Source organism: Girardinichthys multiradiatus, chromosome 6, assembly GCF_021462225.1.
Source record: "Girardinichthys multiradiatus isolate DD_20200921_A chromosome 6, DD_fGirMul_XY1, whole genome shotgun sequence".
Taxonomy (NCBI): Eukaryota; Metazoa; Chordata; class Actinopteri; order Cyprinodontiformes; family Goodeidae; genus Girardinichthys; species Girardinichthys multiradiatus.
The window spans coordinates 27,406,244-27,427,728 of NC_061799.1; the positions used below are offsets into that span (position 1 = coordinate 27,406,244).

At 37.1% G+C, this 21,485-nt stretch overlaps 1 protein-coding gene across 2 annotated transcripts in view; it reads left to right on the plus strand.

Annotated features, from left to right (window-relative positions):
• sntg1 (syntrophin, gamma 1) overlaps positions 1-21,485 on the plus strand; it is a 73,675-nt gene that overhangs the window by 9,874 nt on the left and 42,316 nt on the right. For both annotated transcript variants that reach the window (XM_047367556.1, XM_047367557.1), the window contains exons 2-4: positions 9,124-9,447; positions 10,107-10,156; positions 19,952-20,086. In XM_047367556.1, coding sequence (XP_047223512.1) covers positions 10,130-10,156; positions 19,952-20,086 — 162 coding nt within the window. In that variant the 5' untranslated portion in view covers positions 9,124-9,447; positions 10,107-10,129. The remainder of the gene's footprint in view (positions 1-9,123; positions 9,448-10,106; positions 10,157-19,951; positions 20,087-21,485) is intronic.

Consider the following 21,485-nt stretch of genomic DNA (forward strand, 5'->3'; position numbering starts at 1 on the left):
CGATCTTGAACATAATCTGAATGAGAAGGGGGGAAAAAAAGGAGTCGCACCTCATGGCGGCGCACAAAACGGCCCCTGATGAATACAAGATGTTCTTACGCAAATGTTTCAGACTGCTGCCTCCTGATATGAGCCTGCTCACTGCTGGAGAAACTCTGAGGGATGGAGTCATTAATATGTCAGGGGAAAAGGGAAGCATCACACATTAGTTTAATCGCAGATGTTTTTAATAAAACCACATGAAGTTGGACTGATTGGTCAATGGGAGCAACTCTTCTGTAGCCGAAAGTCTTATTAGAAATAAGCCTAGGAAGTAATAGTAATAATCATACTGTAACATTACAACCTGCCTTTAAAAAAAAAAAAGAATGGATGGGCTTGTCTCGTGGCGCAGTGGTAAAGCTGGCGACCCTTGTATGGAGGCCTTAGTCCTCGACGCAGCTGTCCCAGGCTTGAGTTTCGGTCCGGCTGCAAGTCGTCCCCCTCTCTCCACCCTATTTCCTGTTTGCCTACTGTCAGAGCAAAACTAAAAATAAAGGCTGATAGTGCCACAAAACAAGATATAAAACAAAGAATATAAAAAATATTGGTTGTACATACACATTTATGTACATATTTTTTTCTTTATCTTTTATTTTTTTCCTCTAAAGTTTATACATTTATACTTAATGTCTGAACACTGTGAGTGTATGAAACCGACATGTTGGCTTGAACATGTTATTATTTGAAACAGAGCATTTAATAAATGTTTTCACATGATATTATTTACTCTCCCATCAAAAAGTATTAATACCCGAACGTTTCTCCATCCACCCTGACCAGCTTTTCTGTCCCTGCCAAAGAAGAGCATTCCCAGAGCATGATGCTGTCACCACCATGTTTCACTGTTGGAACAATGTGTTCAGTGCGATGTTTGATGTTAATTGTCCACTACATATAGCATTTTGCAAGAATCCTAAAAAGTTCAAATGTTTCCTTTCCTACCAGTGCACCCTCATTCTAGGGCTGATGTTAGTGCTGAATATTGTGATGACATTTACAGTTAACCCAGATTTTCTTAACTCTTTCCTTTCGTTGTTTCATTATGATGTGTCCAATGCTCTTTGTGAGTTTCAGCATCTTGGCCAGTTGGCAACCACAAAAATGCATCCAATATGGACTCTGATACAGCCATCAACATATTCTCAAACCTGAGCTCTGGATCTTTGCATCTCCTCCAGAGTTACCGCAAGGTCTTTGGCTGCTTCTCTAATCTTGTTCTTGAGCACCCTGTGCATTCGGGTGTACAGCCCTATCTTGGTAGGTTTGCAGTCGTACACTGTTTTGTGTTGATATATTGCATAACATCCTACTTAAAGCCACTGAAATTTGTACTTTTGTTGTCATAAAATGTGAAATAGTTCAAGTGGTGTGAATACTTTACTGAATAACATAGTCTTCAAGAAGGAATTAAGAAAATCTGCAAATTATCTAACATTAAGAAGCAGTTTATGGAATGAATGTCCCAAGCTTTGTGATCTAATCTTTTGAAATTTCTTTTTTTTATGTGCTTTTCAGAGCCGCCTTTCCAAAACAAACTTTTCATCTGTTTAGTGTCAGAAATCTTGTAAGATTTTTTGTATTATAGCAATAAGATGTGATTGACACTTGGAACCTGTACAAGAAACAGTGTATGATATAACATGTTAGTGTCATTTTTTCGACTGCCTTTAATTACTTTTACACATCTGCAGTAAACAACTGCTGCAGCTCTCAGTTTGATGGTAAAAACATAGGGAAAAAACTTTGTTTTACTGCCATAAAGGCAACAAATCAAACTGGCCAAACCTTGCCCCTCCAGACTCGCTGCAATTAAGATATTTACTCATACAAAAATAAAGATCTCCTAAATCAAAAGAAAAAGGCTTCCAAGCCCCCTTGAGAAGAGAAAACTACATTATCGACTTGTATTTGTTCTGGGTAATTTGATTGATGGTCTCTATTTAACCCAATCAGACAGGAGGACAGAAGAAGGTTCTTTGCAATCTTTTCAGAAAACAACTTTTGCTCCATAGAAGCATCAAATCCAGGTCATTTCACACACACGTATGAGTAAAGCAGATTACTTGTCAGTGGGTTTACAAAGATGATTAAACAGACTTTTGATAGCTGTGAAGAATTCAGACAGCAGTGTCAGTAGCACTGTTTCACTGTGTTGTCCCTGTGCAGCACAAACATATCTAGGTGTAAATGATGTTAATTAAGCTTTCAACAAGTTGTTTAATTATTGTTAAGAAACAAAATGATTCCCAGTGAGTGTTAATCTGATACAACACAAACACAGAGAGATGCCAAACCTATACGTCTTGGAAAACATGTTACAGGTGCATTTGTCCACACCTCAAACACATTCGAGTATCACAATCAGTGATTAGACAGTGTCAGAAGCCTTAGCCTTTTACTTTGTCTGTATACACATCATATGATGGGAACTGCAAAATGAATGCCCATTTTCTAGAGATGCACCAATCAGGCTTTTTGCAGGGTAATATTGATTTCTGTTTTTCATTGCGATCAAACCTGTACCATACCACATTTCGGCTTATTTGTGGAAAGTTAAAAGTAAGAAACATTTACCAAAAGAGGAAAAAAAAATCCTGCAGGTTCTTTGATACATGTAATACATTATTTCCTGTTATCAGTGTTGGTGATCAAATTAGCGGTGCAAAACAATTAAATGTTCATGAGCTACTATTCTATTAGTGAGAAGCTGAGCATTGTCATCATCGCGAGTTTAGATATAAGCTTTTGTTTTTATTTAGAGAGGATAATGTATGAAAAACACAGGACGGCTCCAAATTTTGTAAAGTTTTGTAAAGTTATTTATATTTTTATTTTTGCTCTTCTGCAGTACTACAACACCTTGTATGTAGCTTTTGATCAGTCGTCCTGAGAAATCATGAACATATAAACACCAGTTTTGGCCTTACAGTTCAGATATTCTGAACTTATTTAGTGTGTATAAAGCTATGGATAGACTGGTGTCTGTTTATTTAAAGGAACCTTTACACCATATTAGTCTAACAGCTCAGGTCTGTTAACCAGATACTTAGATGTCCTTGCTTTTGCTGTGGAATAAGGTAGACATACAAACAAAGACTGCTTAGACATTTACTGTAGCTTTCATTTCAAATGGACTTTAAAACACTCATGTAACCCTGTTGTGTTTAATCTGTCTTTCAAACTGAAAGTTTTAATTTATTTTTAGTTTTTATGATTCTTATATATTTTTTAATCCTCCTTTAATTTGGATCAACATCCTTTTGTTTTCATATAGTGTACATTAAAATGAATCAAAATCAAAACCTAAATCTGTCTACCTGAAATATCGTTGCTTCAACACAAATAATCGTCTTAGTTTGGAGTCTTGTGTAAAATTAGCTCCTGTTTTTTTTTATTCCCATTTATTTCATTTGACACAAAACTATATTAAGCTCTACCCTGTTTCAACTAACCACATGTAGACTGCTGTGATTTAAGTTGGATCTATATGTATTTTGCACCTGCTGGCTACCAGTAAACACAAAGTTCTCACTGTTTGTCTCTTAAATCCCACACTAGCATTAAAACGTGTTGCTGATCAACATCTTATAGGTGTTGCTAAGAGACACATGTAAATATCTTTTATTTGCATCATGAAGATTAATTGCTAAAAATCATTCTTAATCTTATGAATCAAAGCTCTGATCAATGATCAAAAGCACAAAAAACAGAGAACATCAAATCTTTTTTTTCTCTATGAGAATTGATTAATTTAGAAGATAAAGACTCAATTCAAGAAGGTATTTTAATCAATTTGGAAAGACTATAATCACAAGATACTGGTTGTAGCAGAAATGTAATTTTCCATCAGGGACAGAGAGATTATGGGAAATGTTCTATGTGCAGTGCATTTGCTGTTGCTCATTGTGTTCTTGATGCTGTAATTTCTGAAAAACATAATGTCTATTATCATCTCTAAGGAGAAAAAAAAGTCTCAGGAACTTTCTGTTCTGGGTCAAAAGACACATGAGTGTAAAGCAGATGGGATAAAACCCTTCTCAATAAGTAAAACTGAATTTACTGGAGTTGGATACGGACAACTGCTCCACCTGCGAGCTCCAAGGGCCATTTGTCATCCTGCTTGGGCCGCAGATGTCTTCAGCTCTCAGAGATGGAGATGTCATGTTGCAATCTCCACATCATCTGGACTGTTTTGCTAGTTTCCTTCCTTACTGATTGCTGTCTTTTTTGTCTAGGAAGAGAGCATTATTGTAAATACAGTGCTTAGCAAACTCTTAGGAGAGAATATACCTGATGCTGTTATTATGAAAGGAGCAATGCTGACTATGTTTAAATGACACAAAAGGTTCAGACTTTTTAATCTTTGGATTCTCAAAGGACAAAGGAAAGTGCCGGCATCTGGCAGGATATACAGGAGGGCCCTTTTAAGACAAAGTGCTCTGCTCTGAGCTGCAGACATGTCTTTCAGCTGACCATCTGCAGACATTCATTTTTAAAGCTTGTCTTTACATTTTACTAGGAACACTCGTATGTGCATCACACATGGGAGTGCATTTGGAAATAAAAAAACCCAGTTACTTTGATGAAGCCAAAATACATCTGTCTTACAATGCTTTGCCAAAGCATTTTAACCTTTACACATTTTGCAAGGTTACAACTACAAAGTTCAAAGTATTTTTATTGAGATCTCTCCAACTCCTCCGTTGTGTTTAGGTGTGAACTTTGACTGGGCCATTCTAACACATTATTCAATTCTTAAATGTAGACCATTCCATTTTTTGTTTAGGGTTGTTATCCTTTTAAAAGATGAACCTCAGCCCCCAGTTGGAAGTCTTTTGCACCCTCGAACAGATTTTGCTCCTGTTTTATCCTGTATTTAGCTCCATTAATCTTCCCCAACACACCTATCCCAACAGCATGGTGCAGGTTTGGGTGTTAAGGTTGATGTGCTGTATTAGTTTTCTGCCTTATATGGCATGCAGAATATTTTCCAAAAAGTTACATTTAAGACTAATTGGATCATCTTCTTGTACATTTTTTGTGTGTCTTCCACATTCTTTCCAGTTTAGGCGGATGACCATGTATTGGGAGGTTTGCAGTTGTGTATCAGGGTTAAGAGGGCTGAATACAAATGCACGACACCATATACACATTTTTATTTGTGTAAAATTTGACAAACCATAGTCAGTTTTCCTTCCACTTTAGATATGTGTTAATTTGTGTTGGTCTACCACATTAAATCCCAATGAAATACATAGCAGTATGTGGTTATACAAAATGCTAAAAGGTTCAAGGAGTATGAATACATTTGTAATTTGCTTCATATTAGAGAACAAAATCTTTTTCAGTATCTTAGGTGTCCTGAGTAAGCTATAATGTTTTATTCAGGTCTTTTACAATGACATTTCATGTTATCATAACAGACAGTAAAGTAAAGTAGCATGTCTTTAACTTTAAAAAAACCCTAAAACCTGCATATTTCTCAACATTTTTAGCAGAGGAGAGTAAATAGATCAGATGAGCTTATTTGTATACTTTACTGTACAATCTAGATAAAACCTGATCGTGTGAAAGAATGCGTCACTGTGTAAATATGTTTGTCTGTAGTGCAAAATGTCCTCTCTTTTTCTTCTACCGTCACGATGCTCCTGACACCCTCTGTGTGCATTAGCATCTCCACCACTATCATCTAAATTAGGTGTGAGCATCTATTGCAGTGAGAGTCCGTTAAATTGGCCAGATATATTACTGGCATGCAGAATGTGAAGGCTTGTCATTTAGCCTACATTGCATTGCAGTCCAAGCAGTCCTTCGCAAAAGTGACATTGCACACATTTACGTGATACAAGATATGTGATTTAGAAAGTGTATTGTTATATGATATAAATTTTAATACATTTGAATAGGTTAGGGTTTTAGATTACATCAGGTCTCCTTTAGAATCTCACAATGTCTTTTTATGGATTTGTGAACAATTATACCCAGTGCATGCTTTTATTTGATATGTGACGAAGAACATATCTTTAAAAGTAAACTCAAAAATTTTTTTTTTCAAATCAGTCTGTTTTTCTCTTGAGTAAAAATAACATCACTCAACTTACTTGAGAGATAGAGATAAGTGATTACCACTCCTTCCAGATGATTTATGACCATTCTGTTCTTTAGGCAGACACAGAGGACACTGAATGACATCTCTCATCTTCTCTATACAGAATATAACCTCCTGCCCTCTAGTAGATGATATAAAATCCTCCACTGTAAATGCATCTGCTATCCGAACTCATGTATTTCTCTTTCCATCAAATTGTTAAGAAACACGGGTTAAGGTTGAGGGATTATGCAATAGCTTAGGGGTTTTAAGTAGTGGCTGTGTGAAATACATGCTTTAACATTCTTCTGTGGACTGATGTGAGTTGAGATCATGTTAAACGTTTGTTACTGTTGAGACTGAACAAAGTGTTTGTCAGCTGTATGTCTGGTGTGATGCAAAAGCATTAAAAGAAAATGCAGTTTGAAGTTTCCACAAATTTCCCTCTGGGAACAGTCAAACAAAATTTACTAATAATACAGTCATGATTCAATTTAGGAATCATGTAATGACAAATAGGACACTTTATAAATGGATTTTTATATCAATTTCAGCTTATATAAAACAAGTAGATGAGGAATGAAAAGGACATTCTCCCAATAACACACACAATAATTCCCATTTAAAATGCCTAAAATCACTTAAAGGTGTATCATATCAGGTGCACATGATGAGCACCTCAATACTCAGAATTTTGTCACCCTTGATATGGCATTGCATGTCTCCATCATCAGAAAAAAATCTATACAAGTTTAACTTTTATATTGGAGGTGTGCAAGAAGGTAACCTTTGCCCCAAAAAGATGAAAAAGACCATGAAGGCTAGATTGAGGTTTGCCAGAGAGAATGTGGAAAATGACACAGAGTTCTGGGATTATGATCTTTGGACAAATGAGTCTAAAGTAGAATTATTTGGACACCAGAAAAGAGGACATGTTTGTCATAAACCAAATACAACATTCTAGAAAAGGAACCTCTTACCAACTGGGAAGTATGGAGGTGGAAGTGTCATGGTTTGGGGATACTTAGCTACAGCAGGACCTGGATAACTCACCATCATAGAATCCACCATAAATTATATTATGCATCAGGGGGTACTTGAGGAAACGTGAGACCATCTGTAAAAAAATTTAAGCTGAAACAGAACTGGAGCATTCAACATGACAATGACTTAAAGCTGTAGTACGTAACTAACCCTGGGATGGGAGAGGTGGCCGGAGGGCTGGAGCATAGCACAGAGCAAGAAGGAACACACCTATTAGAAATGCATCTGACAACATATTAAGAAGAAAAAACTAATGAAAATGATGATAATAATAATAATAATAATAACAGAATAGTAATAATACACTATTGTTAAAAAAAAACAGCTAACAAAAACGCAGTTTTTTGGTGAGATTTAAAAACAATCAGTATTAGAGTTTGACCAACATGTTTGGGCAGCTGGTTTTACAATAAAGGGGCAAAGGCTTGATCACATCTGCGTACAGAAATTTGGAAAGACTAGGATTAAGCGATCATCTGACCTACGTGATCCTAAGAGCACCTATGATACCAACAGATCTGACTAATACCCTAAACCAATAGGTAACCAATTGAGAGTCAAGTAAATTGAAGATATGCTCATTCTTTCCTGGCAGTGTTAACACATTGGCTACAGCAATCTGGACCAATTAGTACAGTGGTAAGAAGGCCTGGCCAATATCAAAATAGAAAGAATTGCAATAGTTTAGCACCAATCACCCGTTCAAGGTCACTAATAGGATTAAATTTTTGTATAAAACCCACAGTTTAAACAACACAGAAGTAAAATAAACTGTCAGGCATCACATCCAAATTTTTGACATCCAGTTCACAAAAGGTTCCAGACTACCTAGGTCGAAAGTAAAAATTTTCCAAAGATCCCTAGAACCAAAGATGGTTAGTTTTGTTTTATTCTCATGCCATTCAAGATTTTAGTTTTCATTTTCAAGAAAACGAACAATCAGTTGTTTAAGAGAAAGTGAGTTTATACATTTATTGAATTTAGATCTGAGTATGTGTATTTTCCTTAAAACATGGCCGAAGGCGAGCATGCAGAGTTAGACTAGTATAGACCCGGAAATAGAGCCTTGAGGCACTCTATTCTATTCTATTCTATTTGAAACAACAATATATTTGAACTCTTGAAATGTGTGAATACAGTTTTTACATTTATCGTACATTATTTCTTTCATACTGAATCTCTCAGAAAGAGCTCATGAATAGAGCCACATCATGGAGACCAAACCCAGCTCGTTTAAGGAAATGTGGAGCTTCATGGTAATTGGGGAATAGCATTCGGGAAAGAATACATAAGAATAAAGCAAGGTAAACCTAAAGATTTTTTTCAATTCATATTGTCCTCAGAATATGATAAATATTTACCAAAGACTTGGATAAATGCAGAATTGTAGTTAGGAAAAGTTTAAAACCTGTATTTTAATTAATGCATACTTCATTTGGTTTAAAAAAATCACTTTTGTGCACATTCTATTAGGACAATGATGATAGAGGAAACACTGCAGCGCAACAAAAAGCTGGCATTGAGTCAACAATGGATACTAATGAGCCACATTTTTCACGGGTGTGCTTTTGGAATTTAATAAATGCCATCAAAACTAAAGTCACTTATGCTAGGCATTTGAAAAATCCAAGAAAATAGAATAATATGAGTTGATTACATTTTTTGCTATCTTGCATGTTAATCTACAAGTTTGGATGTGTAAAGTGTTTAAAACAGATCCTTCAGAATCATGAGAATCATTCAAATTTTGAGTTTGTGCCATTTCTTATCTGGTTGCTTGTTTAGGAGATAAACTGCCTCAGATTCCATATCCCACATATACATACAGCCGTTACAATACAACCTCTAGTGTCTGTATTGTTTGCAAATGTAGATTATATAATTTCATTCACAGTCAAAAGCATGCAATCAACAACATTTACTATGTCATCCAATTTGTTTTTTTCCAGACTTCACCTCTGCTGAGGAGCAGCATGTTACCTTAGTCCCATCCTCCTTGGTGCTGCAATACAGCCACAGTTCAGGGACCTTTAGAAGAGATTCCTTCCTCCAAACGATAACCTCAATCTGCTCTCCAGCATTTGCTCTACTGGGAATAACGCTGCTTACACATACACACAGCCAGCAGGACAAATGACAGAGTTGCTCTGCTGCCGCCCAAATCTGACAGCCATGATCCTAAGAGGCCCCCTGCTACGGCTCAGATCAGGGATCAGCTCGCTGCTCGATGGCTAGATCTCAACACTTAAGGAGCTGGGGGCCTTTCTGTTGAGGTAAGTCTCAGTCTCCCTCTGCGGCGCTGGTTCTTAAAATTGAGTGTGAGCCGATTTTTCTCCTGCACTTGTTTTCTTGAGTCAAGTGATTGTCATGTCTGATTAAAACTGGAGCTGTGTAAATGAAGCTTCTGCAAAACTCCCAAAAACAGTTTGTTTATCAATAAAATGAGATAAGTATGTGCTATTTAGTAGTTCAGATCTTTAGGTTTTACTTGCAATAAATTATAGCACGTTCCACAGTGGCTCGATTTTCTCGTCTCTCTGACAAGCCATCAGACACGGTAACACAGTTCATTTTTGGGAGGCTGGATTCAATATTGAAACATTTATTAGGATACCTAGGCTCTCACCTTTGCTAATAAATTATTCATTAATGCTTAATGGTCTCCAGTTTTCTGCTGCAAATTGCACCACTGGGGTTCTTTGCCCAGCCAAGTTTAGAAGAGGCACATTTAAATAAAAACTCTCATTCCCTCTATTGTATAAGTTACATATGAGAAATAGTGAAGCATAATGAGCATAGGCAACCTGCTAACAATGCTGATTTCAACTCAGCCGTGTGGTTTTGCTGTATTGTAATTTAAGACTAATTTAAGACCGTGGCATTTGTCCCTGCAGTCTTAAATTAATTTAGCTTTTTTTTTTCTCCATTGCAGAATCCCTCACTGCATTGTAGCACATGGATTTCAAGACTGCAAATGAAGAGGTTGGTGGGATTTAATCAATCTTACAATTGACCATAATTTAAGGAAGTGCTGTTGTGATTATGAATATGAATATATTATTTAATATGTAATATTAATACTTTAATATTTTATTAAATAATATTTCGGTCTGTTAAGGGTTATCATGTGAATACCAGCCCAATAAGGCTGGTATTAGGACAAAGTTGAAAGGGATGAGCCAAGCACTGACATTATTGAACAGCAAAACTCTGCACACACATGGAATGAATTCACACAATTTCTTAAAATACAAGGATTTATTAATAAAAATAAGTCAACTCAAAGTCAAACATATTTCAATCAACAAACTCTTTACTATGCTAAAACAATCCAACTAAACTACCAAGCAGAATGAAAGAGGAAGACTAATGGGCTATGTACAATATAAACAAGTTGATCAAAGATGGTTGAAACCATGACCAAAAGAGTGATGCAACATTTCCATGCAATGTTACTTATGTTTGAGAACCAATGATTATCTTGAAGAATCTGGAAGTGAAGTTAAGTCAGTCTTGGAACTAACTTAGGCAATAATTGATATACCTTTAGACCACCATTCACAATGCAAGATCAGATAAAATATTATTTTAATAAAATAATATTTTAAAGAATGATTTGCTGAATAAAACCAACTTTCTGGATGACCAATTCTCAACGGTGTTTAATTAGCTGCCTTTATTTATTAAAATAATATTTAAAGAAATATTATTAAGGAAATAGTAAAATAATATTTAAGGAAATATTATTTTGAATAAGAACCAAATCTTTCTGGAGAAATGGGGCTTAATGGTGTTTACCTAGTTTTCATGTTTATTAAAATAATATTTAGGGAAATATTATTTTCTACCTTTCTGGGTAAATACTCTTTAGCAGGCAAGGACGTGTTCTTAGCTGTTAGCGGTTAAAGCTAACAGAAGAAGCTTATAGCTTATCATCAGAATCAAACACATACCTTTAAAATACCATTAATAAAAGGGTTAAGAGGCATAAGCGTGGACGGCGTGTTATGGCCGATCTTCTGTGTTTGAAATCACCCTTTAACTAAAGTTTGTCTTAACTTTAAAAAAAAACCCACAAACACAGAACACACAATAATCTGCTAGCACTAAAATAGCTGAGTTTCAACGCAAACAAAACCAAACGTCATAAAACGAAAAATGTTTAGATTATTTCACTCTAAACTACTTCTCTCTGCCCAAAACACAACCTCTTACATGAACCGTGCTGAGGAAAAGTTGTCTGGGGCGACAAAATTGAAGAAAACATCCACAGTGAACAAAGGGTTAGTTTGCTAACCTCCGTAGCTGTGGAGTGGGCCGGCTCGTTCTGTCAGCCGGCCAAACTGCACCTTACTGCTGTTGTCCATCCTTCAGACCGGGAAAACCGCTCCACTCGGCGTCGTAGAGACAGGATCTCTGTTGGGAACTCTCTGGAACACAGTTCGCTTCTGTGGACCTCAGAGAGAAAGTCAAGCAACGCTTGTACCTTAATTACCCCCGTTCATGAATGAATACCGGATACAAAAACAGCAATTCATTCGTACTTAACTTAGTGCATATGATCGCGTGATCGTATGACACTCTTGGATCCAGTTTGAAGAGTTATGTCTTTTTGCCTGCAAAGAGACATTAGCGCGCTGTGTCCCTCCATCCAGGTCCTCTGAGGACCTGCGTGGAAGAAGTCTGCTTGTTGCAAAGAGCGGTTTTTATTTGGACAGTGACGTCACGGGAAGTCCGCTGTTATTCCCTGTTTCTGGTTATGCTGGAAGTAGGTTAATGCGATTTATTTTGAAAGTTCCAGAAAAGTTCGTACTGGCCTTTCATTTTGTACCCATGGCTATGGTCCCAACAGTGCCCAAGCATTTAAAGCTGTAGGACACAACATTAAGCCTTCCAGCATGTTTAAAAAGCTAGAGAGTAAAACTCCATATTGTAAAACTGAGTTTTAGAAACAATTCAATTCAATTCAGTTTATTTATATAGCACCAATTCACAACACATGTTGTCTCAAGGCACTTCACAAAAGTCAGGTACATACATTCCAATTAATCCTAACCATTGAACAGTGCACTCAGATTCAGTTATTTATTCAAATTGGATAAAAGGTTTTTCTATCTAAGGAAACCCAGCAGATTGCATCCAGTCAGTGACTTGCAGCATTCCCTCCTCCTGGATGAGCATGTAGAGACAGTGGACAGTCACTGGCGTTGACTTTGCAGCAATCCCTCATACTGAGCATGCATGTAGCGACAGTGGAGAGGAAAAACTCCCTTTTAACAGGAAGAAACCTCCAGCAGAACCAGGCTCAGTGTGAGCGGCCATCTGCCACGACCGACTGGGGGTTTGAGAGAACAGAGCAGAGACACAAAGAGAAGAAAGAAGCACTGATCCAGGAGTACTTTCTATGGGAAGGAAAAGTAAATGTTAATGGATGTAGCGTCTTTAGTCGTTTCACCTAGAAAGAAAGAACAGATAAACTCTGAGCCAGTTTTCAAGGTTAGAAAGAGAAGCACAAGATTTTTGTTTTCTCACAGTTTGCCTTATAGTTTCTACTTTATCAACTCAGAAGATGGTTCTGATAGATGTATGGCATCTTAGTATTAATATGTACTAAAATCATGTACATCCTCCTTTAGTTCCAGGGTTTTTGTTTTAGATGTTGAAAAAATTATTTGTTAGACTGAAAGCAGTAGCCAGGTGCTGCTAATAACATGCAATGGATATTTTGATCATCAGCAAGTAAAAACAGGAGTTTGGGCAGTTTGCTGGTCCAGTGTGTGTTAATTCAGTAGCCCAGAATATATCAGCAATAATAATTGATGGATAGCAACAATTGCTTAAAGAAGAAATTCTTGCTATCTAGCAATTTTGGAGGGGCTATTAGGTATTTCCCAAACAAAGTCAAGAATAATACATAAATGAAAAATATTCAAGGAATGGAGAGTGAATCCACCTCAATTTTAGACTATGCAATGCTTAGAGAAATTGCATTAAAAACAGCTACATCTCCAACTCTTCAGGTCTCACTTAGTATGCTAAATATTTAAGTTGACATTACAATTAGAAAAAGATGCATGTCTTGCACACACATCATGTGGGTTTTGTCATATGTGTACCTTCCCACTAGCCTACAAACCTCAACTAACTGAAGGAATGTTGGAAATAAAATTGGACCAAAATTATTTTTTTTAGTCCTGATACATTAAAACATAAAAAACATAAAAAAAATAATTACAACCTTGGTGATCCGATCACAAGGGAAGAACTTTGCGTGCGTTAGCTCATACCTCACATTAGAATGCATCTCCACATGAATCTCAAGTGACCGTTTGTGATAAGCACTCAGCTCCAGCTCTGCATGCCGATAAAATAATGTCACACATGAGGATCTGACTTATAGTCAGTGGGGGGCGAGGTACATCTCTACAAATGTTTTATAAGAAAACAAAAATCAGGAATTGCATTCAGAGCAACTCACATGAAGGACTTTATTATAGACATGGACATTATTCTGACACATGTCAAATTTGCCTGAGTCATGTTAATTACCGTATTTTATCAGACGTTCTAGTAAGTCATGTGTGCTCTGATGGAGAAATGACTGATGCTGTGTTGGCAAGCTGTTTGTAAGCCCACCTCTGCTGACTAAAGAGAGAAACTAAAGCTTTTAAATTCCACATTCTTAATACCGGATCAGTAACTGTGTGCGAATATATATTAAAAAAAACCTGAGAAGACGAAATCTCAACAGTTCTTCGCAGCTTCATTGCTTTCATTAGATGTGAGCAATGTTCAACAATGCTTTTCCTCCCTCTTTTTACTCTACACATCCCAATCAAATATATCAAAGTACCAGTTTTAAAGACACTCAGTTTGTCTTGGCTTTAAACATTCAGGGATTATAGAGCAGCAGTCAGGATACACAGGATGGAATCATAGCTTAGGTATGAGAATGCATTCACTGTCATTGCAGTATAAACCTCTATAGTTATACCTTCAGTGTATTTTAGGTCTGTTTTTTACTAGGCTAGCTGTCGTTTTTTCATTTATAAACTATACAGCAACTGGCAAAAGTATTTTTGGCTCTTAGACCTTTACACATTTTGTCATTTTGCAATCACACACTTCAATGTAATTTATTAGTATTGTATGTGATAGACCAACACAAAGTGGCGAAATGGATAAACAATAAAATGGCTTTTAATATATTGTTCGTTTGTATTAACCCCCCCTAAATTATGCTGATCCCCAAGACAAATCCAGTGCAAACAGCTGTTCTGTGAGGGCTTTTAAAAAATCGTCAGAGAACATTAGTGATGAAACAATATCATTAATACCAAAGAACAATGCAGGGGGGTAAAGCAAAAGATAGTTTTAAACGGGTTTACTTAGTAGAGTTGATAGGAAGATAAATGGAGCAACTACAGGACAATACTGAAAGAAAACCTGTAAGAGGCGTCAAAAGACTTGAGCAGGACAATGACACTGTCATAGACCCATCCAGTCTGACTGAGCTTAGGCATTTTGCAAATACATCTGGGTAAGAATGTAAGAACACCTGAAAAGATTTGAAGGTGTAATTACAGCAAGGTACTTACTCAGGGGCAACGAATACAAATGAACACCTAATTTTTCAGATTTTATTGAGAAACAAAGCTCTTGAAACCCAAAATACTGTGCTAGTTTGTGTTGGTCCTAAAATCACAACAAAATACATAGAAGTCTGTAGTAATAATGTGATCAAATATGAAAAAGTTCAAAGTTTATGCTTTCTTGTGCAAGACACTGTAATTGCATAATGCTTTAATGTACCACAGGTGACATTATGTAAGCAAATCGACCAATGTGGTAGTAATCATCCTGAACTGCCACTGAGTGTTGCTTTACCCGTCCAATATCAGTCAGTCTTAGTCTTTTAAGCATTCTCTTGTTAAACTGTGGTGTAAACTACAGCCATGGGCTTTATTTCAAAATGTGGCCAATGGATTGTCATTCATCACGAAGCAAACATAATTATAATACAAAACATTTACTTTCGTACCACTCTTAACCACTATGACTTCATGTTCGTTCAGAGTCCTGGTGCCTCATTTAACTAACTAATTTCAGGGTTGAAGAAATGTACTTATCTGTAAAAAATTTTTCAATCAGAGATTTAATATAATATGATTTTTATTCTGCTGCTAAAGTAGGTGTAATCCATTTCAAAACAGACTCTAGGATGAACCTAGAGAACTTAAGAAAATGTGTCATTTGAACGATCGATTAAATTTGTATGCTGAGTTCATTACCAGACCAGTGTTACATTCTGTTCTGTTTTTACTCAGTGCTTAAGGTCAGAACATTTTATTTTCTTGTTGAGATCAGTTCATTTACCACAGAAGAAACACACACTTGCTCAACCTTCTAATTATGTGCTGTTTATACACTCTTCTGTGGTTGCCAAACTGGGTAACCTTTTTTGTCATGCATTCTGTTGCCTCCTTTCTGGTCACTCTTTTGTAACTTAAAGAACACATATGTGAAAAATACTCATATGATCTTTGTAAAAACTAAAAACATTTTTTCATAGGGGCTTACAAAACTCTGCGAAAAACCTTTATTTTCCTTATACATCCCTTCCAGGGAGTCAGAACTTCTACTAATACTTGAAAGGAGTATGAAAAAAATATATCAGGCTTTCTAAAAGCCTTTGCAAGTTTTCTTTTGCGTGCTTTTTTTAATCTGATGTTCTGACCTGTTATTGTGCTTCACCATATGTGGTTAAAAAGCAAATCAAGAAGTGTTCAACCAAAAATAAATCTTACAGGAGATGAAACGTATTTGAAATCATGGCCTTGAAAATTTGTGAAAAAACAGCAGCAAGTATCTCAAACAAAACCTGATAGATGCATCGTTATTCATCAACTTTAGCCAAGATGTTAGCTAATAACTCCTTGAGAAACGTTTTTGGCCAAAAGTTGCAAACGTTTCATTTTTAATATGACACTGAGGACATAGAAACAAGCTCTCTCTTTTGAATTAAGTGGTATAACAACAAAACATTTAACTAAAAATGCTCCGGCACTGGTCTAAAAATGAGCAAAAAAGATTAACCATCACTTGTACCAGCACCACTTGTAAAGCTTATAGGAAAATACGCCTCTTCAGAAGCAAAGTATAAAGAAATGAAGTTTCAGTTAGAAATTTTGCATAGTGCATGTAATTTTGCATGTAAAAACAAGTCTTACAAATGAGTCCCTTATTTAACTAAAAGTATTCACTGTTCCCGGTGTTGTTTTTTTCACATTTTGTACAACTGCAAACTTCAGTGTATTTTATTTGGATTTTCTGTAATTGTGTATAGTTGTGAAATGGAAGTAAATAATGTGTTATGCAATATTCTTTACTAATAAAAATCTCCTCTTACTCTGTATCCCTAAATAAAAGTCATTGCAACCAATTGTCTTCAGAGTCCACTTCTGTGGAATTTACTCTCTTGCTGTTTTGTGAAATTTCCAGATGTTTGCTAGAGAACATACACTCACCGGCCACTTTATTAGGTACACCTATCCACCTGCTCGTTAACGCAAATTTCTAATCAGCCAATCACATGGCAGCAACTCAATGCATTTAGGCATGTAGACATGGTCAAGATGATCTGCTGCAGTTCAAACCGAGCATCAGAATGGGGAAGAAAGGTGATTTAAGTGACTTTGAACGTGGCATGGTTGTTGGTGCCAGACAGGCTGGTTTGAGTATTTGAGAAACTGCTGATCTACTGGGATTTTCACGCACTGCCATCTCTAGGGTTTAAAGAGAATGGTACAAAAAAGAGAAAAAATCCAGTGAGCGTCAGTTCTGTGGGCGCAAATGCCTTGTTGATGCCAGAGGTCAGAGGAGAATGGTCAGACTGGTTTGAGCTGATAGAAAGGCAACAGTGACTCAAATAACCACTTGTTACAAACAAGATATGTGGAAGAGTATCTCTGAACGCACAACACGTCGAACCTTGAGGCGGATGGGCTACAGCAGCAGAAGACCACACTGGGTGCCACTTTTGTTAGCTAAGAATAGGAAACTGAGGCTACAATTCGCACAGGCTCACCAACATTGGACAATAGAAGATTAGAAAAACGTTGCCTGGTCTGATGAGTCCCGATTTCTGCTGCAACATTCGGATGGTAGGGTCAGAATTTGGTGTCAACAACATGAAAGCATGGATCCATCCTGTCTTGTATCAACGGTTCAGGCTGGTGGTGGTGGTGTAATGGTGTGGGGGATATTTTCTTGGCACACTTTGGGCCCCTTAGTGCTAATTGAGCATCGTGTCAACGCCACAGCCTACCTGAGTATTGTTGCTGACCATGTCCATCCCTTTATGACCACAGTGTACCCATCTTCTGATGGTTACGTCCAGCGGGATAGCGCGCCATGTCATGAAGCACGAATCATCTCAGACTGGTTTCTTGAACATAACAGTGAGTTCACTGTACTCAAATGGCCTCCACGGACACCAGACTCAATTGAATAGAGCACCTTTGGGATGTGATGGAACGGGAGATTCGCATTATGGATGTGCAGCCGACAAATCTGCAGCATCTGTGTGATGCTATCATGTCAAGATGGACAAACTCTCTGAGAAATGTTTCCAGTACCTTGTTGAATCTATGCCACGAAGGATAAAGGCAGTTCTGAAGGCAAAAGGGGGTCCAACGCGGTACTAGCAAGGTGTACCCAATAAAGTAGCCGGTGAGTGTACGTGAACAAACAGTATTACCCAGACCAAGGACCCAGGTCAGGTCAGAGGTAAGGAGGTAGAGAAGTTTAAAACAGGGTTGGGTCGGGAATGCATTCTACATTCAATATGTGTAGAAAACTAATACCACACATAAACATGAACACACCATCCCTACTGCCAAACGTGGTGGTGGCAGCATCATGCTGTCTTGATGGGTGTGTTAAGGACAAATTATACACGCTTAACCCAACATCCCCACTGTGAGACATGGTAATAACAATAACATGCAGTAAGGATACAGCAGGAAAACTGGTTAAAAATTAATGGGAATATACAAGGAGCTAAATACAGGGTAATCCTGGAAAAACAAAGATGGTAGGAACTGCAAGACTTTCCTGCCCTTTCCTGCAGGACAAGAACTCTAACAAAATGGTTTTGGTCAAATAATTTTCATGTTTTAGAATGGCCCTGTCAAAGTGCAGATCAAAGTCCAATTGAAAATCTCTGGTAATTCCTGAAAACTCACAATCACTGATGTACTCCATCCAATCTGATTGAGCATGAGCTATTTTTCAAAGAAGAACTGGCAAATGTTTCAGTCTTGCTGTGCAAAGATGATGGAGAAATACTACTGACCTAAGGTGACTATAAACAAACGCATGCCACACTTTACAATGTGTTATTTATAAACTATTTTTCAAGCCAGTTGCCTTGCACCTAACAATTTTGCAGAACTTTGTGTTGCCCTGTAAACAATCCCAATAACATACATACATGTTTTTCGTTGTGTTGTGACAAAAGGTGAAAAGGTTTGAAGGGTTGAAGTACTTTTCAACGCACTTTATTTACTAAATATAGTTGAAAATAGCAGGGAAAAAAAGGCTTTTAATTGTACCTTGCATAAGGTTCATTCCAATGTGTTCTTAGTATTATGCTGCCTGTTTAGAATAAGATGTCCTTGCTTCACAACTAATGCTGTCAATAAAACTTAATGCACTCTATATCAGACCAAAGATGATGATGCAGATTGGACTGTTAGGAAGGGAGTGATGGTGCGCCTTAAAATAAGATGGGAGATAAGGCTAATTATTTGCAGTATAAGAGGCACAGCAGGTCAGACGACACTTAGTCAAGTGAGACGCTGCCTGACCTCAATAATACACAGATACTACTGCCCTCATTTTGCTCTGCTAATGATGCTTACACAGACACATATTACTTCAAATAATGTGAATTAATGCCTTGCGTGTTTAATTTCCAACACCGTGGCTGCAGGTGGGGGGTTGTCTCAGTTCCTTATGCTGCTCATCACAACCTAAAGATATAAAATGACTATTACCCAAGTATAAACCTGCAGCAGCGATGAAGCTGAGTGTCTTATCTGCTCATAAACGTCATATGCTTGGTGATAAGGATGCTGACACTGGTGGATCTCTTCTATTAGCAGTCTCATCAGGTGAAGGTGCTCCTCTTATTCAGACCTTTTTTTAAGTCAAGGACGAGATTGGCATCACAATTAGCCTAGAAAGAGGGAAGGAGATGCAGAATGCAAATTTATGCGAATTAGCATGTTGTAAAGGGACCGTTGGAAACACACACACACAGTCCTCACTCTTGCCTGATATGAAGTAGAAACAAACGTAGACATTTGATTTGACTTTTTTTCTGTCATTTCATGTCACAGCTTCCTCATTTGTCATCAGTCTTTCTCTCAGGCTAAATAAAATGATACAATCTGAGTACCTTTGTCTCCGAAATAATACAAAGCACTCAGAAAACCCAGCATTTTTAGGACTCCCAAAATTCAGCTCATTATTTGAAGTCATAAATCCATCTTTATTTTCTTTATTTTCTGCTATAAATGGTTGCCTATTTGTTTTGATATTAGCATTAACAATTAAAGGATTGGGAAAAAAAAAGGAAAATAACAGACATCAGCCAGAACTAATTTCCATGTTCATCCTGTAGCGAGAGTTCTCAATGACATTTCATTTCATGGCCAGTTAATTTAGTCACGGAGGAATGATGAATGATTTTATCTCTCTGACTGTTCGCAGACAAAGACTGGGATTTATTTGATGCAAGAAGGTAATGAAGAGCCGTTTAATATTCGACTACACTTGGCCAAAGATATTCTGACCATTCAGGAACAAGATGTCATCTGCATTTCAGGAGAACCTTTTTATTCAAGCGTAAGTAAACCAGTGAAAGTCATGATTTTGCCTGTGCTCACAACACATCTACATCAGTAGATTCATGCCTTATAAATGAAGTATGTTCATTAAATAGTGATCTCGATGTGTTAAGTAAAGTTTTAGCACTCACTTGTCATCATCTTTGACAGCTTTTCCTTTGCGTCTATAAATGCACGCTTTTTCTTGAGAAGCACTCGTCTTCAAAGGCTGAAGACCATGGCCTTTACCAAAATGGCACTCATGTAATAACATTTTCCTGGATAAAAGTCCTCACAGACAAATGGGGGTTTGCGTCCTCTGAAACATTGTTACTAATCTACGAAAAGGTCAAAAGAATAGAAGTCCAAACACATCTTTAGCGTGTGAAGTAAGGATGTTTTTAACCTTGTAGACAAGTTACATTTCCCCTCGAAATTAAACTTTACTGCTTCGGAGACAGACGAGTGGACTGAGGGACCTTATGTTTCATTTGTTCTGGCAGAATGTGTTGGCCTTCCTCCTGTTCCAACACATTCCCATACTGTCATGCCTGGGTCGCCATCTGGCACCAGTTTGATAAGGCTGAGGAGGGACATGCTTCAACAGTGTTACGCTTATTTGCACCAACTGGCCAAAAAATGCATCATTGAAGGTTTTGCCTCAAAAAGCTTGTGGGAGTTTAAAATACATGAGACTTTGTTGGCTATTACTGTTTGCAAACTCTATATTTTTGTTTGGAAATCGTTATATTCAAGCAAAACTATGGCAAGCCTATAGTTCCAAATATCTTTATACATTCATCATAGGCATTAATATTATAATATTTTGGACTTTTAATAATGCATTTAAATAATTTTTCCCAATATGGAATGTTGAATGCACACATTTATTTTTTGATTTTTAGGAAATTGAATTGGGTACACACATTTGAATTTACTGAGGAGTTTTTCTGGCTGCATATTTTGTCACACTTTCATGCACAAGTGGCTTTAAGTCAGGATAAGGATTTTTTAAAATTGGTTAGTTTCCAGAGAGATCTGCTTCAACTTTGATTGAGAGGATGGACCAAGAAAAAAAACATTGCTCCAAAACACACACTTTCAAGCACAACCGAGAGTTGCATCTCGTTATGGGACATATGTATCCTATACTCACTGGCAGCGTGTTAATGCTTGGTTGGGCTCCAATCTACCTCCATAACTGACTTAATTCTTGATAACACAGATTTAACAAGGTGTCCATATTGACGTGATAGCATCACCTAGTTGCTGCAGTTTTGTCAGCTGCACAACCTTGATATTATTCCACGACCTCCCAGAATGCTCTATTAGATTGAGCAGGATTATCCTGCTGGAAGAATCAATCAAAAGATTGGAACACTGTGGTCATGAAGGCATATTTATGATAAACAGCAATA